Below are 19,770 nucleotides of genomic sequence, written 5' to 3'. Positions count from 1 at the left end.
AGTTATAAGGAATAGATTTCTGGGAGGAAAGGAAGAAGGAGGGATACAGGAGAATGTAAAAACAAAAATATCAATTTTTTAAAATCTATTTTTCGGAAAATCAAGGCAACAGAATTAAGCCAAGCCAGATACCATGAGGAGGAGGAAAGGACAAACAGAAGCTGTTCTGATCAGTTGTTCCAGTTATCAGACTGTAACTCTTCTGTGTTCTTGAAAATAGTCTCTGATTTTCTGGCCTCCCTTGTTCTGATATCTCTCTGCAAGGTTTTTCAGTACCCTGGGGTCAAATATACCAGACCTCCTTTAGAGGAGCTAGAAGGCCATATTGGGCTTGCCTTCATGGCCTCATTCATTCAACAAACATTTGTTAAAGTCTAGTACTCAGAGGCACTAGCTAGGAGCCTCTGGGAGCTTTCATTCTACTTAATAGCAGAATGTCAGAGCTGGTAGAGATCTTAAATCACTTCCCCTGCCCCAGTTTTACAAATGAAGAAACCAAGGCCCAGGATGTGGAAGTAATATTGGAAGACCGGGGAGTTGGAAAGTTGGAAAGGGCATTAATGGCCAGCTAATTCAACTTATATCTTTTTTTTTTAGTTTTTTTTTAAAGTTTTTTTGCAAGGCAATGGGGTTAAGTGGCTTGCCCAAGGCCACACAACTAGGTAATTATTAAGTGTCTGAGGCTGGGTTTGAACTCAGGTACTCCTGACTCCAAGGCCAGTGTTCTATCCACTGCGCCACCCAGCTGCCCCTAATTCAACTTATATCTGAGGAAGGATTCCTTCCCCATCTTGGCCAAAGGTGGTCAGCCATCTAGTTTTGGCTTGAAGACCTCCAAATGATGAGGAACTCACTACCTCTACAATGATAACTTAGCCTGCCCCTTGATGATCATTCCTGAATTTTGCTAGGAATTGGTGTTGAACTCACTGACCTATCTTGGCAGAATCTACCCTCTTCCATCTTCTCAATCAGGACTCATGGGTCATATTGGTCTGGTGCTGCCAAGGCAAATCAATTATTCTAGGAGCTTTTTAGGAGTAAATTCAATATTGGACCAAATATAGCCCTTAAATGATGCTATAAATATACAAATGACTTGGCAGAAAAAAAGGTTCCCCAGCCCTGTTCTAAAAACTGGGATACCATGGCAAGACCATCTCTCCTGTCCTACAGCATCCCTGTTCTTCCAGATAGAGAGGTGATGGACTCTGAGGGTAGATTAATGCATTTTTAGGGGGACAGGGCAAACATGGGCAATTTAGAAATTTGTCGTTTTGTTTGACAATAAATATTTTGAAATGAGTTTTGTTTTCCTTGTTTTCTCAGATGTGGATCAAGGAGAAAGAAAGTGAAGACCTGAAAATAAAGAAAACTGAATTTTAAAATAGAGGCAGATTTGAACCCAAGTCCTCTGACTGTAGGTGGAACAGTGGATAGAAAACCAAACCTGCAGTCAGGAAGACCTGAGTTTAAATCTGACCTTAGACACTGAGTACCTGTGTGTGACCCTGGGCAAGTCACTTCACCAAACTTACCTCAGTTTCTTCATCTATAAAATCAGTCAGAAAAAGAAATGGCAAACCACTCCACTATCTTTGTCAAGAAAACTGTGTGAAGGGGCGGCTAGGTGGCACAGTGGATAGAGCATTGGCCCTGGAGTCAGGAGGACCTGAGTTCAAATCCGACCTCAGACACTTAATAATGACCTAGCTGTGTGGCTTTGGGCAAATCACTTAACCCCAGTGCCTTACAAAAAACCTAAAAAATAGAAAAGAAAACTGTGTGACCCTGGGCAAATCCCTAAGCAGCGTGCCTCAGTTTCCTCATCTGTAAAATGAACGGGAGAAAGAAATGGCAAACCACTCCGACTTAGCCAAGAAAACCCCAAATGGGCTCACAAGACCTAAAGGCCTCAGCAACAACCTCTGATTCTAGAATCAGTTCCCTGTCCACTAACCTCCTGCCTCCCATGTTTTGGAACTTGGGGTCACTCCCCCCAGGCTTAGATGGCCAGGCCCTCCAGGTATTCTGGCCAGATCACAGATCTGAAGTCAGAAGACCTGACTGTCATCTATTACCTAGATAACCTCGGGTGAGTCACTCACTTCCCTTTTTTTGGGGGGGGGATGGGGCCTCAGTTTTCTCATCAGTTTAAAAAAAAAAGGTGAGGGGGTTGGGCCGCCTCGGCTCGGGGATCCCTTTGGCAGCTTTACATCCTGGGATCCTCCAAACTGAGACCCTGGGCGAGGAGAGGGGTCCCCGGGGGAGAAGAGTGAAGGCAGAGCCCCAAGGCCCGGCATCTGAAGCAGAGAGGAGGAAGGGGACCCCGCTCCATTGAGAACCAGCAAAACATCAAGATTGGGGGGGGTGTTTCCTTTTTCCATTCACAGAGAGGCGTGGGTGGGGGATTTCCACTCCGCAGGCTGCTTGGGGGAGGGGCCAGCCCCAGCGCTGCCTGGGCCCAGGCTTTGGGGCTGTTCCAGCCCCTTTCGGGGCAGGGGGTCATTGGGGTGGCCCTCCAGGAAACAGATTGGCCTTCCTCCTGGGGGGGACCGTGGGAGAAAGGAAGGGACCTGTGCAAGATGGGCTGGGGCTGAGGGGCTCTGGACTAGCCCTCAGACACCAAGTTTACCAGCCTAGGCCACCTTTCAAGGTTAGAGGAAGTTAGCCAACCGAGGTGTGACTGGGTTTAATGGAAACAGCCCACGGGGCCGGTGTTTTACCTCGGTTATTCTCTCCCCAGTGGCACCTGGGAAATTCACCTCGCCGCTTCGAGCCCCAGTTTCCACACCAGCAAAAGGAGGGGGCCACCAGGCCTCAGCTACACAAGGGACCCGGAGAGGTCATCTAGCCCAACCTCTTCATTTTACACATGAGGAAACTGAGGACCAGGGAGGTAAAGTTGACTCGTCCAAGGTCACACTGGTTAGCAGGGCATAGCATTTGAACCCAGGGCTTATGAGGCGTGGTAGCTCTCTTTACAGAATGTACTCTTTTCCCTTAATTGGACGGTAAGGGGCTGTTGATGAGGCTGCAGGGTGATCCCAGCGGATGGAGAGATGGAGTCAAGCTAGACCTTTCCTTGCATACCTGCAGGTTCTGTGACCTTGGACAAGTCAATCTACCTTCTCAATCTCAGTTCCCATATCTGAAAAATGGGAAGATGGAATGAAATCATCAAGATAAAGTGTTTGTAAATTTTAAGGACCTAGAGAAATGCTAGTCTGTCATTCTTATTTTGTGTCCCAAGTCCCTAGTATACAGCAGGCACTTGAGGCAGGGTCTGGAATCAGGAGAATCCGAGTTCGAATTCAGCCTCAGACACTTAGGTAGTATGTGACCCTGGGCAAGCCACTTCACTTTTACCTGTCTCCCTTTCCTCGATTTTAAAATAGAGATAATGACACCATCCACCTCCTAGGGTTATCCTAGGATTAAATGAGTTATTTCTAAAGCATGGCACCATGTCTGTCACATAATGGTGCTTAAAGAATGCTGGTCTCCCCTTCCCCCCATTTATTAAATGCTTGCTGGTTGATTGGAGAGTAGCATATGGTCAGATTTGTTTCACTCCCAGAGGTGTGCTAGCAAATATTTAACAACCGGTTCTATTGGGGAAGGGGAGGAGATGGACCAAGGACAAACTTTTGTGATTTATCTGAATTATTTTCTCCATTGCTTTCTTAAGTAAAAAAAAATCATGTCCTATTTTGAAACAGTTGCTGATTTCCAAATTATAAGTGTTTGCGCCAGAAATTGAACACTGAATCCAAGCTGGCTCCATCACACTCCGGTTTCCTCAAGGTTCTCCAGGTTCTCCAGCAGTTTGAGCTAGACCCTGCTTACTCACCATGGGGCCAGGCTGGACTCTGGTTTTCTCCTCAATAGAGAAAGATGGGGTCAGCATATTGAGACAGCTTTTCCCAGCGGATCCATGATAAATGTAACCATATGAAAGACACCTCATCCTGGTTCAGGAACTGGTCATTCCAGGATTTAGGGAAGGAATACAAATATGGCAAGAATAAAAATGATTCCGGTCTACAGACAACACCCTGAAGGTAAACAGGGATGATCTCCAAGGCTCTTTCCCAGCTCTAAAGTCCTGAGACATCTGAATTTCCACCCACTGCTCTTCCTTCCCTCCCTCCAGACACAGCAACATGGAAAACATTCAGTGCCTCCTCCATAGGAGAGACTGAAACATTGGAAACAAGGTACAGTGGCCCCAGCCCTCAGGGAAAGAGATTATATAGCCAGATTCTGAAAAAGGACCTAATAATGCCTTACATTTTTATGTGCCTGAGGGGCCGTGGGGTTAAGTGACTTGCCCAAGGTGACAGAGCCAGTATCAAGTGTCTGAGGCTGGATTTGAACTCAGGTCTTCCTGACTTTAGGGACAATGCTCTATACCCTGCTTCACTTAGCTGCCCCAGGGCTTTACATTATAAGCAGCACTTCCCACTATCCCAGAGATAATATTATGATCCCCATTTTATAGATAGGAAAACTGAGGCAGAGAGCAAGTGACCTGCCCAGCTCAGGAGTGCCTAAAGAAGGGTTTGAACATAGGTTTTCCTGACTACCGATTCATTACTCTATCCCTGGAGCTATCTAGCTGCCTATAGTTCTAACTCCCAACATCCAGTTTCTCCCTCAGGGTTCAGAATGGCTCGCAGAGTCATAAAGCTTAAGACTAGAGAAGACTAGAGATTAGTTAATATAATTATCTTGTATTTAAAAAAGATGGGGGCAGTGAGGTTATAGTGCTTGGGTCTATAGAGTCAGGAGGACCTGAGTTCAAATCCAACCTCAGATTCTTACTAGCGGGGTGACCCTGGGCAAGTCACTTAATCTGGATTACCTCCAAACTAATAATAATAATAATAATAAAGATGATAAAATGATTTTGCTGGCCTAGGGAATCCCTGATGAGGGAAACCCTCCTCTGAATGCAGTCAGGCTCCTGTTTTGCCATGTACAATTTTGGGAAAGTTTTCTGGGGTCCTGATAAGTTTCATTTCTTTAAACATTTCTTTGAAAGTATTATCTGAAAATCAATAACAAAGATACTAGTGGTCTTGGGCTTTCTTTTGTGCTTTTACATAATAGATATTTGAGTTTTCGTAAATATTATTTCTAGATGCAATTTTATATCTGTAAAACAAGTTGATCATTTGATGAGTTTGTTGGCTTTCCAAGGATCAAATCCCAGTATATGTCAGGGCCAACACTAGAACCCAGAACTTTGGAGTTTCAAAGTCAGGTCTCTAGTTCTACCATTCTGTTAATAATAAAAATCCAAGCCAGATGGAAGGAAAAGATTACCATGTATAGCAAGTTGAGAGAGGAGAACAAAACCACACCGGAATGAGCCATGAGCCATGTACCCTCCATCATCTTATCTGCTACAGTTTTCCAAGGATGCTTTCAGTGAGTATAGAAGAATGGGACTTTAATTCCCGACGCCTTTTACTCAAATACAAAAAAAGCAGTCATTTTAATAAGAGATTTGTATCTCAGGGTCATCTCCAGTCATGCTGATCCATATCTGGCCACTGGATCCAAGATGGCTCCAGAGGAAAACGTGAGGATCCCCTCATTCAAATCTTCTGTGTTATTTTATTTTATTTTTGCAAGGCAATGGGGTTAAGTGGCTTGCCCAAGGCCACACAGCTAGGTCATTATTAAGTGTCTGAGACTGGATTTGAACCCAGGTACTTCTGACTCCAGGGCCAGTGCTCTATTCACTGTGCCACCTAGCTGCCCCCTTTCAGATCTTTTTTTTCTTTTTTTTTAAATCTATTTAAAGCAATGGGGTTAAGTGACTTGCCCAAGGTCACACAGCTGGGCAATTCCCTCATTCAAATCAAATCCACCTCCTTGTCATGGCATCACCTCCTTGATGTTATGGTCTGAAGGACAAATAACAAGAGTCTTTAGAACACTGAATGTAGAGAAAAGTAGCAGGGTAGCCACTTGAATCAGAATCCTTTTTGATCTGAAATCCATGGAAAAAGGTGAGATTCTCTCCTTCCTCCTCTTGTTCCCCCAGCTTCCCTGCTAAAGGTCATCTTTCCCAATGCCCTTTCCCACTCTCAATTATTTCCAAGTTATTCTTTATTTATCTTATTGGTTTTTATTTCTCTTGTTGGTTCATAATTATTTGTAGATTGGCCCCTCAATTAGACAACTTCTTGAGGATGGAGACTATCTTGCTTTTGGTGGATCCTGGCATTGATCATAGTGCCTGATAGGTTTTTTTGGTTGGTTGGTGGTTTTTTTTTTAGGTTTTTACAAGGCAATGGGGTTGAGTGACTTGCCCAAGGTCACACAGCTAGGTATTTATTAAGTGTTTGAGGCCAGATTTGAACTCAGGTCCTCCTGACTCCAGGGCTGGTGCTCTATCCACCTAGCTGCCCCTCCTGATAGGTTATTAATCAACATTCATTGACTGAATGATCCAGAATTCCTTGAAAGCAAGAGACTAGTTTTCACCTCCTTTTCTATCTTCAGAGTCAATAGTTACTGCTTAAAAATGTCTGTTGATTTGACCTGACTCATTTAATTCTCACATCTATGAAGCAGTCTGGATATTATAACCCCCATTTTAGAGATGAGACAACTGAGGCCTAACAAAGGGAAGTGACTCACCTCAGATCAATAGGGAGTGATTGAACTGAGATTTTTTAAACCCAGATCTCCTCATTCCCAGTCTAGGATTTTGACCATTTACTATGAGGTCTGTTTTGCACTGTTTTGTTCAATGTGGCCACACACACACACACACACACACACACACACACACACACACACACGCATGCACACACACAATCCCTAGAACAAAATTCAGTTTCTCCCACCTTGCTCAGGACTACAGAAGGGAAGATCTCTTGAGATAAAGTTGGGCATTGTAACGTCTAATGGAAGTCTAAAACATGTATCTCTGAAAGGGAAACCAATGTCCAAGTAACTTCTTAGGGTCCCAGCTAGGAGATCTTGGTGGCCCAATGGGCACTGAACCTGGAGTCACGAAGACCTGAGTTCAAAACTGGCCTCTGATCCTTACTAGCTGTGCGACCCCCAGGCAAGGCACTTGACCTCTAGTCTGCCTCAGTTTCCCCAACTGTAAAACTGAGATTCATAACAGACCCTGCCTCCTAGAGATGATAGTTGTAAATTAGTGTCTGTCACATAGTAGATGCCTTTATATAAATATTTGTTTCTTCCTTCCTGTCGAGCTGGAAATGACCATCCCCCTCGTTTTATAGATGAGGATTCCCTTGGTATTCTGACTCCAGATTTGGCATGCTTTCTGAGATATCCCCCTGCCATGCTCTTCCCGGAACCCCAGCCCACACACCCCAACGCCTACCACCATTCCAGCAATGGGAAGAAAGTGGTCAGTCCTTTGGCCTCCAAGTTCCTGGAAGTGGAGGGAGAGGGGGTGGCGCAGTTAAAACGGCCCCTCTCACTGTGCGTCACTACCCAGGCGGGGAAAATGAAAATCCCTTCTTCCTGCCTTGACATCTGGACTCCATAACTGTCTGCCGGAGTTTCCGCTGCAAATCCCAAATTTCATGGGTTTATAACTTGGCTGTAAGAATCCGCTCAGCTGGAAATTGGCCGCCGGTCAGCCCCAACAAGTTTGTTCACGATTCTCCTAGGTATGTGTCCCTGTCTACTATATATAACCCATCATCTCCAGACTCTGGAACTGGGCTGAAGGATAGACCTGAGATCTCCCTAAGAGGGATGGAATGAGGAAGGAAGAGGAGCGAGACTATCCTGGAGAAACTGAGGCTCAGACTCTGGTTACACTACCACTTCTCATCCAAATAAATCAAGGTCTCTGAGACCCAGGGAACACAGAAGAGAGACACATAGAACAGAAAGTGCATGGGAGAGGCCTTAGAGCAAAAGCAGCAGAAATGTGGAACAGTCAGATCTAGGATGGACTTAGAACAAGGAATGTCCCTTGGGAGGGACCTTAGAACAGGGGATGTCAGAACTGGGAGGGGTCTTAGATCATTTGGTTTTAAAGATGAAACAATGGTCTCTAAGTCAACTCATAGCCATGGCAGGGTCATGAATTCAATTTACAGGATGACAGATTTGAAGTTAGAAGGTCTTTGAAGGTCATCAACTCCAACCCCCTTATTTTCCAGATGAAGAGGCTGAGGAAGAAAAAGTCATATGACTAGGAAGGGTAGGATTTGAACCAGATCTTACTATCTCCAAGTCCTATGCCTTAACCATTATCCTAAGCTAACTCCTTGTTCAGTTTAACAAGACTTTATTAAATATCCACTATATTAATTTCCCTGGGTCTCAGTTTCCTCATCTGTAAAGGAAGGGTTAGGACTAGGCCTCCTGAAACCCTTTCCTTCTAGAACTCTAATGATCTTCCTCTACAGGCACTTGGCTGGACCATTGAGACACATGCCAACAACCCAAGCAGTTCCTGCCCCCAGGGAGTGGACATTCTATTTTGTGACTCTATCCTCAGTGCCTAGACTTCACAAAATCATGTCGATTGGTTGCGTACTTCTCTATGGGCCACAGACCATATCCAGAAATCACAGGATGCCCAGGGAAGGCCTCGATGAGAGGTACCACCTTCCCCAGGGGGTAGTCGTAGGGCAGCCATCACACACACGCACACACACGCACATGCACACGCACACACGGGTGGGTGGGCGCCCCCCTTCTTCACTGATCCTGGGTTTAAAAGCCCAAAGCCAATCCCTCTTCTGCCAGCTCCCTGGGGCTCCTCCTCAGCAGCTCCTCTGCTCCCTTTCCTCTCTCTGCCCGCCCTTCCCCCAGGCCTCTGGGAGGGAGCAGACTCCCCAGCTGTGTCCTGGGGCCGGGGAGGAATGCACCCCCGCTTCCGACAGAGAGCTATTTAGGAAGCTGGTGCAGAGGAAGCGGAGAAACCCCCTCCCTCCCCATCCCTTGCAGGCCAGGGCTCCCTGGGGAATCGGGAAGGGGCCGCTTTCTAAGACAGCTTTGCAGAGACAGGCCAAACATTGGGGGGGAAGGGGGGAGGGGGAACAGGATCGGGGCGGGGGGAGAAGGGAAAACACGGCAAGGAGAAGAAATAAGACATCGTTTTGTCCTCCATGGGTCTCGGCTCCCTTGGAGTGGTTTTGTAGGCCAAGTGACCTGCAGACCCTCGTGGGAGAGGGCTTGTAAGGCATGGCCGAAGACTGAACAGTGGTCGTAGAGACACAAAGGACCAGGGGTCTCTCAGGGCAGGGACCATCAGTCTCCCAAAGTCTCTGTCTCTGACCCACCCTGGGCTCCTTCCCTGCCATCTCTGACCCGCCGCTCTCCTCTCCCATGTCTCGTTCCACCTTCACAACATCCCTCACTTCAGTAGCTCCCACCTTAGCTCAGGCCCCTTCCTTTCCTCTCACCTAGATGATCACAAATGACTCCCTAACTAGAAGATCACAGAACAAAACAGCGGTCAGTATCCCCCAGGGAGATCAGGGGAGGAATTCAAAGGAGTCCCCTTAGGCAGCCTCTCTGAGCCTCAGTTTCTTTATCTGGAAAATGGAATGACTGGACTTGGTGGCCTCTCAGCTCCTCTCTGGGCCTAAATCTATGGCAGAAAGTTATCCCTAAAGACGCCATCACCTAAAACTTCTAAAAAAATAATAACCCCTATTTCTAAGGCTCTTTGAGGCTTATCCACTGGCAAAAGTGGGAGCTTAAAAATGTTTGCTAATGACCGACTTGTTACGAAACACTTTCCTACAGTCCCAGGAGGTGGGCAGAATCCTGGCGAGGGCCGTAGAACAGGGGCTGTCAGAACTGGAAGGGCCTTAGAATGGGATGGCAGAGCTGAATGGGTCTTAGAATGGGATTGTCAGAGCTGGAGGGGCCTTAGAATAGGGGACGTTAGAGATTAAGGGGTCTTAGCACAAGGGATGTCAGAGCTGGAGGGGCCTTAGAACACAGAATATCTGCACTTGAAAGGGTCTTAGAGTCCTTAAAATGTCAGGACAGTTTGGGCCCTTACCAATAATGTCACGGATGAGAAAACCGGGGTCTCAAGAAATAAGGAGACTCGTCCCAAGTCACTCAGCTAGTGAGAGCCCCTCAGAGGCTCCTGACAGCTAGGTTCCACACTCTTTCGTGATCCCATCTGTAAGGACAAGCCTGTAAAGGGAGATCTCAGCTGAGGGACCGTCTTGAGAAGCCTTAACAAGGAATTCTCCCCACAGCATCCCTGACAAGGGGTTCAATCAGCCTCTACTGAAGGCTCTTCGGGGACAGTGAACTCACTCCTTGTGGCAGTTCATGATGCTTTTTTTATGTAAAAAAAATTATTTATTTGTTTATTTAAGGCAATGGGGTTAAGTGACTTGCCCAAGGCCACACAGCTAGGCAGTTATTAAGTGTCTGAGGCTGGATTTGAACTCAGGTCCTCCTGACTCCAGGGCTGGTGCTCTACCCACTGTGCCACCTAGCTGTCCCCCCATGATGCCTTTTGGACAGTTCTAATGAGGCAGTAGCCAGTCCTAACATCTAACTGAAATTTGACCTTGGACAGCTTCATCCATACATTGCTGGTGAAGGTATTTTTGAAGATTTTGCAGGTCAGATTTAGAAACCTGACACAAAAGGGAGCTGGCAACGCCCCCACCTCCACCCCCCACCCCTGTCCCCTCCCTCCCGTCCCTGGATGTCCTTGACAAGCTGCTCAGTTGAGAACGTTGAAATCAGAAGAGTGACTTTCACTTCTGCTTTAATCTGTACACCAAGGTGCCCTCCTCTCCTCCCCCACCCCGGGCAACCCTGAGCCAGGGCTGGGGGGCCGGGTCTGGCACAAAGATCCAGCACCGTCTGTTCTGCCGCCTCTGTCCCATATTCCATTCATCCTGGTGACCCTGGCTGGCTCTCCTTCCCTGGCCTGCCTCCTGGCTCTGGGAGGAAACCGAGCAGGGCCTCCACAGGACGTCCCTTTCATTCCGAGCTGAAGGGTGGCTTCCGCTTTCCCACAAATACAAGTTCTCTCACTGGGGCCCCAGGAGAGGGGGAGGGAGGAAAGGGGGAGAAGACTCCTCCATGCTCCCCCTTCCCATACACACACACACACACACACACACACACACACACACACGCGCGCGCACACGCAGCCTAGTTCTGGACACAGACTCAGATACTGACTTAGGGGATCTGGGTTCTAAACTCAGCTCAGTTACCAGCTGGGTCGCAAGGCATCTCCCCCTCTCTGTGACTCAGTTTCCCTACCTGCAAAATGAGAAGGGCAGATGAAGGCTTTCCCTCAGGTCCTTCTGATAGTTTAGGTTTTAAAAGCTTCCCTTCCAGCTCTGGAGTCTTCTAAGGATTTCTCCTCCCCAGATTGCCCAACTCTGGGTTCTAAAGTTCCCCTCAGAGGACCCCCCTCTTAGACCGTGGGACTTGAAATCAAAATATGAGCCTCTTTCCTCACATTCTGGGAGGAGCAAGTTAATGATCCCCATAGTTGGGGGAGCAGAACCCACACCTCCTTCAGTAATCCAGGTTGTGCCTCAGGAAGATATCCATCCCTAACAATTCTGCAATAATGCGGGCAGCTAGGTGGCACAGTGAATAGAGCACCAGCCCTGGAGTCAGGAGGACCTGAGTTCAAATGCGGCCTCAGTCACTTAATAATTGCCTAGCTGTGTGACCTTGAGCAAGTCACTTAACTCCATTGCCTTAAATAAATAAAATTTTTAAATTCTGCAGTTTCAATAGAGATATCAATCAATGGACACTTATTAAGCTCCTACTATGTGGCAAACTGTACAAAGTTTGGCACACATTTACAAATAGTCAGGTTCCTGAAATGATGTGTATCTGAGGGGCTGTCCAGGGAACCAGAGTCAGACTGGTTCTGCCATGGAGAGCAGAGCTAGTGCCAAAGGGCAGAAGATTCAGGGAAGCAGATGATGGTTGGAGATTAGGGGGAAAATCTGATTGATCAGAGCTGCCCCATGATAAAATCAGTCCCCTGGCCAGTAGTGATGCCCTCATCTGTGGAAGTATCCCAGCTGGGGTGAGAGACCATTGATCTCAGTTTCTAGCACCAAATACTCCTTAAGAATCACAAGTCCCATTTACAAGTAGCATTGTGGCTGGTATACAGTAGGTATTTAATAAATGTCTACTAACTAACTTTAAAGCCACAGATCAATAATAAATGAATGGAACTGCAAAGCATTTTAACATCCATTTTCTTTCTCACCAGTTTTACAACAATCCTAAGGAAGAAGTACCAGAGGAATTAGTATCCCCAACTCCACTGTATAGGAGAGACCTGAGACCATTGCAGAGTGGCCTCAGCACCCCATTGTTTCTGCTTGGGGAATGTAATGGGGCTAATCCTGGGTGGGTGGGGGTCAACTAAGATCCTAAAATATTACTAAGATGAATTCAAGAATTTTCAAAAAATGGAATCATGTCAAATGTATGATGATTTTCCTCCTCTAGCCATCTCATTGGCATTTATTAAGTGCCTACTGTATACCAGCTCTAAGGAGATAAAGACAGCCATGAAACCATTTCTGGGGTTGGGAACATATATTCTACTACAACAGGGGTTCTAATTAAGCTGAGATCTGAAAACTATACACACACACACACATACACACACACACGCGCGCGCGCACACACACACACACACACACACACACACACATACACACACACACGCGTGCACGTGCACACACACACACACACACACACACACACACACACACACACAATTTGTTTTAATAGTTCTATTTCACCATAACTGGTTTCCGCTGTGATCTTAGATATTTGATTTTATGCATTTAAAACCATTTTTTCTGCAAATATTTACAAGGACAAAAGGAGGACACAAAATAAGTTAAGAATTTGGGGGCTATATATTAGATTGCTTTCTGTCAGGGGGAGGGGGAGGAAAGAGAGGGAGGGAGAAAATGTGACTCAAAACCTTGCAAAAATGATTGTTGAAGGGTGGCTAGGTGGTGCAGTGGATAGAGCACTGGCTCTAGAGTCAGGAGTACTTGAGTTCAAATCCAGCCTCAGATATTTAATAATCACCTAGCTGTGTGGCCTTGGGCAAGCCACTTAACCCCATTTGCTTTGCAAAAACCAGAAAAAAAATGATTGTTGAAAACTCATTGCATGTAGCTGGAAAAAAATTAATAAAATATCTTTTAAAATTAATTTTGGGGGGTAGAAGAAAATTAAATAGCTGACATATATCTATATCTATATTTGTATCTTTATCTCTATCTGTATCTATATCTATATATCTAGCTAATTAGATATTACTTTAAGGATCCCAAGGCTTTTTTTTGTACATATCTCATTGGATTCTCACAACAACCCTACAGACCTAGGTGCTGGTAAGTATTCCCATTTCTCAGATGAAACACTGGAGATCTCTAATAATCTCCCACTTATGACCTCAAATGAGACTTTGTTCTGTTCTTCTCTTAATCTATTTCTGGAACACTCTGTATTCAGCAGACAACAATCTTTGTGTTTTCAGCAAACTAGAAGACCCATATGAGGAAGAAGAAGAGAGAAAAGCAAACCATCTTTCACACTCTCCCCCAACACCAGAGGCCAAGGGCACTCCCGCTATGACATCTTCTTCCACGGCTCCCCCCACCTCTCAAGCAGACTTTCAGACTCCCTAAATCATACCTTCTCCAGATTCTGGATGTAGTATGGTCTATGGGACATCAGAGGACACAATCTTACTACCTATTCTTAGGTCTGACCTCAAGAAAGTGGAGGACCTGAACACTCTATTCACCTGCTTCCTTCAACGAACCTCTCCTCATCCACTGATTCTCTTCCTAGACTCATTCCTCAGTAGTGAGCATTCTATGACTTATATTTTCCCCATCTCAGGATTACTGGATGCTCTTGATATGATGAATAAATCCTTCTCCCCATCTCTTGTGTTCTATTTCCTCATGGTCATCTCTGTCTCCCCTACTTCCTACTATGTCAGTCCACCCATGTTCATTAAGCCCTCTGGAATGCCAGTTGTATAACTTTCAAATTTCCTTTCTCAATCTTTCCATCTTCTGACACTCACTGAGCTTTTCTCATCTTTTCTCCAAAACTCTCCTCCCCTCTTATCTTCCCTATTACTGTTGAGGGTACCACCAACTTCCCAGTCCCATCCAATTGGCACTAAGCCCTTTCAATTCCACCTTTGCATCATCTCTTCACTTTGGCCCCTTCTCTACCCTGACACTGCCACCACTTTGGTACAGTCCATCACTACCTGGCATCTGGATATTACAATAGCCTCCTGGTAGGTCTGCCTACTTCAAGTCTGTCCAATCTACTCGCCTGTTTATTGTTTGTCCTTCATTCCCAAAGAAGACCATGACATCAGAGAGGTGATGCCATGCCATGCAAGGGAATTGGATTTAAGTGAGGGAGACCTCTATAAACTCACTCACCTGACTTTCTCCTCTGGAACCATCTGGATCCCTCAGATATGGATCAGGACAACTGGAGATAGCCCTAGATGCATAGGATTGATCATATGACATTACTTCCCTCTCCATTCAAAAAATTTCATGGGCTCCTTATTGCCTCCAGGATCAAACAGAAAATCTTCAGATTTGTTTTTTTTTTAAGTCACTATATGACCTGTTCCTCTCCCACCTTTCCAAGCTTCTTATATCATAAGGTGCCTTTCCAGCCAACAGGACATTGCATCTCTCAGTTCTAGGTATTTTCTCTGGACATGCCTCCATCCCTGGGATACTCTTCTTCCTCTTGACTTTCCTGGCTTCCTTCAAGTCTCAGCTAAAATCCTGTCTTATTCAAGAAACCTTTCTCAAACCCCTTAATGCTACACAGACTACTCAGTTCCTATGATTGTTGCTTCACTCCAAGGACTTTTTGACCTTGATCATAACCCACAATGTTCCCCTTCCAAGTTAATGACCTCTGAAATTCCTTGAGTTGATCATAATCACTCTTTCTGGCTGCCTTGTAACCACTAGCCTTGTTCTTTATCCTTCTCATTGTGACCTCTATTCCCTTCTCTTTCATTTCTTTCCCAGCCCATCACCACGGTGGTGCTACTCTCTCTCTCTCTCTCTCTCTCTCTCTTCCCAACCCCAACTCCACCTTGGTCAACCATAATATCTTGCCTCCTTGTCTTATAAAGCATCAGTTATACTTTGCCAAACCTCAGCACTTGTTCACTCTCACCATCTGCCTCTCATCCTATTCTCATACTCTTCCCTCATTGATTATCTATCCTAGGGATTGTTCCAAGTCTTGTGGTCTTCCCAACCTCTTACCTAAGGACCTTGACTCATTCTACACTGAAAATATTCACTTCTTCTCATCTCATATCTTTCTGACATTATCAAACCCACAAGGGTCCCCTTCACTGCAATCTCTGATGGAAGTGACCCTTTTCCTTGCCAAAGCCAACCCCCTCCATATATGACTCCATTCCCACTTGTGTTTTCTAATAAATTGCTCCTAATCTCTCTCTAATATTACATGTCTCCCTATCTCTTGGCTCCTTACCTGCTATTGACAAAGACACCCATATTCCATCTTTGCAAAATCATTGTTTGATTCCACCTTCCCCATTGGCTATTGCTCCAGGATTCCCCTCCCTAAATTCCTCAAAAAAAAAAAACCCATTGCTACTCAGTGCCTTCCATTTCTGCTCTTCTACTCTATTTTTATATTTCATTCACTCCTCCACTTTATAGTCTGGCTTCCTCATGCAGCTAAATGTCTCTCTGCAAAATTACTAGTTATCTCTTAATTGCCAAATCTAATGAAAAGAAATAATAGTATTTATATAGCACCTACTGACTGTGCTAAGCAATTGTCTCATTTGATCCTTACAACAACCCTGGTTGTCTATTATTATCAATAATACCCATGTGTAATTTAGTATCCATTCCAGTTTTACAGGGGAGGAAACTGAGGCAAATAGAGGTGAAGTAACTTGCCCAAAGTCACACACAGCTAGTAAGTTTCTGAACGGCTTTTTCCTCCCTCTTGACCTCAGTCTTTGATACCGCTGACTATCCCTTCTCCTTGGCTTCTGTCTCCTCTCTGGGTTTTCAGGACATTGCTCTGCACTCCTAGTTCTTCCCCTATCAGTCTGACCACTTGTCAACTCTCCCCTTCTCAGTCTTCACACAGGTTATGACCGCTACATGTGGGTGTGCCTCAGTGTTCTAACCTAGTCTCTCTTCTTTCAGGCCTGTACTACTTCTCTTGGTGATCTCATCAATAGCCATGGGATCAGTTATCATCACCATGCAGACAGATTCCTCAATTGTTATATCCAGTTCTTGTCTCTTTCTCCAGGATCAGATCCACATCACTAACTCCCCTTTAGAGATCTCTAATTGGATATCTGAAAGGCATCTCGAATTCAACATGTAAAAAACCCAGAACTCATTATCTTTCCCCTCTACGCCAAACCTTCCCCTAGTCTAAGTTTCCCTAATGTTGTTGAAGACACCGCTACCAGCCCAGTTACCATCCCTCTCTTTGATCCCTTACTTTATTCTACTTTTTGCCACTATGATGCCTCGATAACCTCTCACACAGGAACGTCCGTGCCTCGTCAGCCTTCTCAACAAGGAGGGAAGATTTCAGTTGGGATTTAAAGGAACACGAGGTCAGTAGGTGAAGATGAGCGTTCCTGGCATGGGACCAGCCAAAGAAAATGAATGGAGCAAAACAGATCGAGTATCTTATTCATGTAATAGCCAGAAGGCCAGTGTCCCTGGATACAAGAGTAATGTAAGAAGACTGGAAAGGTAGGAGGAACTGGGTTATGAAAGGCTCTGAATGCCAGACCATTTTATATTTGATCCTGGAAGCAACCAGGAGTCACTGGAGTTTATTGAGTGGGGGGGGGTGACATGGTAAGATCTGGTCTTTAGGAAAATCATTTTAGTGGTTAAATGGATAGACTGCAGTGGGAATTAACTTGAGGCAGGGAGATTCACTAGCAGGACCCATAATAGTCTAAAAATAAGTGATGAGGGCTCACACTAAATGGGGGGTAATATCAGAAGAGAGAAGGGAGTGTATTGGGAGATGATGCTAAGAGGCACCAAAAAGATAGAGTTAGACAGCTAGGTAGCACAGTGGATAGAGCACTGGCCCTGGAGTCAGGAGGACCTGGGTTCAAATCTGACCTCAGATTTGTGATCATGCGCAAGTCACTTAACTCCACTGCCTTGCAAAAACCAAAAAAAAAAAATAAGGTCCTGGGTCTAGGATCAGCAAGACCCAAGTTTAAATTCAACCTCAGACACTTAACAGTTGTGTGCCAAATCACAACTTTTTTGCCTGTTTCCTCAACTGTAAAATGAGAATCAGAATAACATCTACCTTCTGAGGGTTGTTATGAGACTCAAATGAGATATATGTAAAGCATCTGAGACACCTAATAAGTACTTTCCCCCTTCCCTCCACGTGGCCTGAGGACTTTAGAAACCCTTTGGGCCGACCTTAACTTGAACAGGAATCCTCTCTGCAATCTCCAAAGCCTCTGATTGAAGTTCTCTGGTGTGAAAAGTGCTGTTTCCTCCCTCCCTTCCCAGGTAGGCTGGCTGCCACAGCTCCACTTACTCCTTCCCTTCTCAGGCAAGCCATAGCTCTCTCACAGTTAGGAAGTTTTCCTTGGCCTGAATGGAAATCTAGCTGGTGCTTCCAGTTCAGCCCCATGGGGCCAAGCATAACAAGGCTAATCCCAACTCATCAGTCAGCCCTTCAGATCCACAAAAGCCTCTAGCTTGTCCTGTATACCTTCAACGAAAAAACAAACCAAATGTCCTCCTATGGTCAGAGGGGCTGGGCAGAGACTATCTCTTATTGACTTCCTCCCAATCCCACCAATGGATTAGTGGCCAGGTCATTAGATGTTGGTCTGAAGACCTGAATTTGAATTCCAGCTAACAGTAATACTGTAAGAGTTAGCATTTCCATAACACTGAACACATGATCTCACTGGATCTTCATAACAACCCCGTTCCTGTTTTGCCTCTATGAATGTATACTCAAGCAGCTCCCTTCTAATGAAAACATATCCCTTTAAAGGCCATCCTCGAGAGTTTTCAGAATACCATCCACATTCTTCAATCACCTTTCCCATTACTTATTTCTCTTGACCCTCTCCAAGGGCAGACTGTAGCTTGACTCCCTTCTCAAGTAAGGTCACAGATAATTGAACTGGGGCAAAAAAAGAGAAAGATGGGAGGGAAGAAAGGAGGAGGAAGAGACAGAGAAAAAGAAAGAAACAGAGAGCAGAGGGAGAAGCAGAGCAAGAAAGGAGGAAGGAACAGAGAAATAGAGGGAAATGGAGACTGAGAGACAGAAAGCAGAGGTAGAGACAGAGAGAAAGAGAAAGAGATTGATTGATTCCCCAAGGCATGGTCCTTGACCTAAAATGCCATCCCCAGATCCTCACTGATGTCACATCACAGCAGAGATAGTGTAAGCCATTCCAGAACCGCACAGTCTTAAGAAGATTGTTTGGAGCATCCTCCCCACCCCCAGTTCCAGAGGGTCATGCCTCCTTGCAGAACCAACTGAAGCTCAGCCTTTCCTTCCCATCATCCCCAAGTACTTTGTGGGACCCCAGAGTCACACTATGAGTTCACAGCATCCTCTTCTAGCAGTGTCTTTGACCACAAAAACTTCACTTCTGTGACTATTGAGACCCTAGTGAAGGCATGGACAGGAAGACATTTTAGGCCAAGGAGTTGGTCAAGCAGTCCTTGACCAGTGAAGAAAATCCAGGGTATCTGAAACCCTAAAAACATAAAAAAATACTAGTACTTTTTAGGTCCTATTGATCTCTAGTCAAAAGGTTCCATCATGGAGAAAATATACTTCCCTAAAGACGGATCAAGTATTGACTTGATGAAAGAAAGAGGAAAACTCTTACCTTGGGGGGATCAAACAGCTCCAGAACGTAGTCTTCGCTACCTTCTGGGCTCACCACCTTCCTCAATACCAGTCGCCCCCGCTGCCGAAGGGCCCCACTGTCCATGGTGGCTTCGTCCACTAGGCCATATTTGAGGATACCCTCCTTTCGGGCTTCAGGAGCTGGCTCCCTGGACAGGCTCCAGGGCAGGATTTTCTTGGCCAGGCCCTGTTTCGAAGGGGGGTCTCCCACGTCACCCTCAGCTGTCCCTTCCCCAGAGGCCAGTGTTTCCGAGGGACGGCGTCGAAAGATGTGTCGGAGACTCCTTCGAAGGTGATGAAAAGAGTAATGGGCTATGGATCGGGGAGAGGCCAGGGGGGAAGCCCCTCCGGTCAGCTCCTCTGAACTCCGAGATTTGGGCAGGGTCTGGGAGGTGACCTCGGGGGCCCGCTCGCCAGCATCAGGGGGTGTCTCCGTCTTGGGTGGTGCCGCCGAGCCATCCGTGTGCCTCCGGCCCGTCTCTCGATAGTCCCGGACCCGGGAGGTAATGGGCCGGAGCCGGAGCTGGTGCATGGCCCAGCCCTCTCTCACCTCGTGTCGGAAATACTGCTGGAAGAGGTCAGTGAACTGCAGTGAGAAGTGGTCAGCCCCCAGCAGGTCATGGTGCGGGTGCTCGCTGGCAAACAGCCAGTACTGCTTGGCCAACTCCTTGGCTGTGGCCACTGCGTGGAGCTCGCAGAATTCACTCCAGCCCCGGGGATTCGAGGAGGGTGAAGGCTGAAGGGCTGGCCCATTCATTGCCGGGGCCGAGGCAGGGCGACTGAGCTGCAAAA

At 46.1% G+C, this 19,770-nt stretch overlaps 1 protein-coding gene across 5 annotated transcripts in view; it reads right to left on the bottom strand.

Annotated features, from left to right (window-relative positions):
• The window catches only part of SH2B3 (SH2B adaptor protein 3), a 102,065-nt gene that overhangs the window by 62,571 nt on the left and 19,724 nt on the right, over positions 1-19,770 (bottom strand). For all 5 annotated transcript variants that reach the window (XR_012472273.1, XM_074205729.1, XM_074205728.1 and 2 more), the window contains exon 2: positions 18,959-19,762. Coding sequence is in view for 4 of the 5 variants with exons in the window: in XM_074205729.1 (XP_074061830.1) it covers positions 18,959-19,735 (777 nt within the window). In the remaining variant the exon portion in view is untranslated. The remainder of the gene's footprint in view (positions 1-18,958; positions 19,763-19,770) is intronic.

This window comes from Macrotis lagotis, chromosome X (assembly GCF_037893015.1).
Source record: "Macrotis lagotis isolate mMagLag1 chromosome X, bilby.v1.9.chrom.fasta, whole genome shotgun sequence".
Classification (NCBI taxonomy): Eukaryota; Metazoa; Chordata; class Mammalia; order Peramelemorphia; family Peramelidae; genus Macrotis; species Macrotis lagotis.
This window is presented reverse-complemented; position numbering and strand designations above follow the sequence as displayed.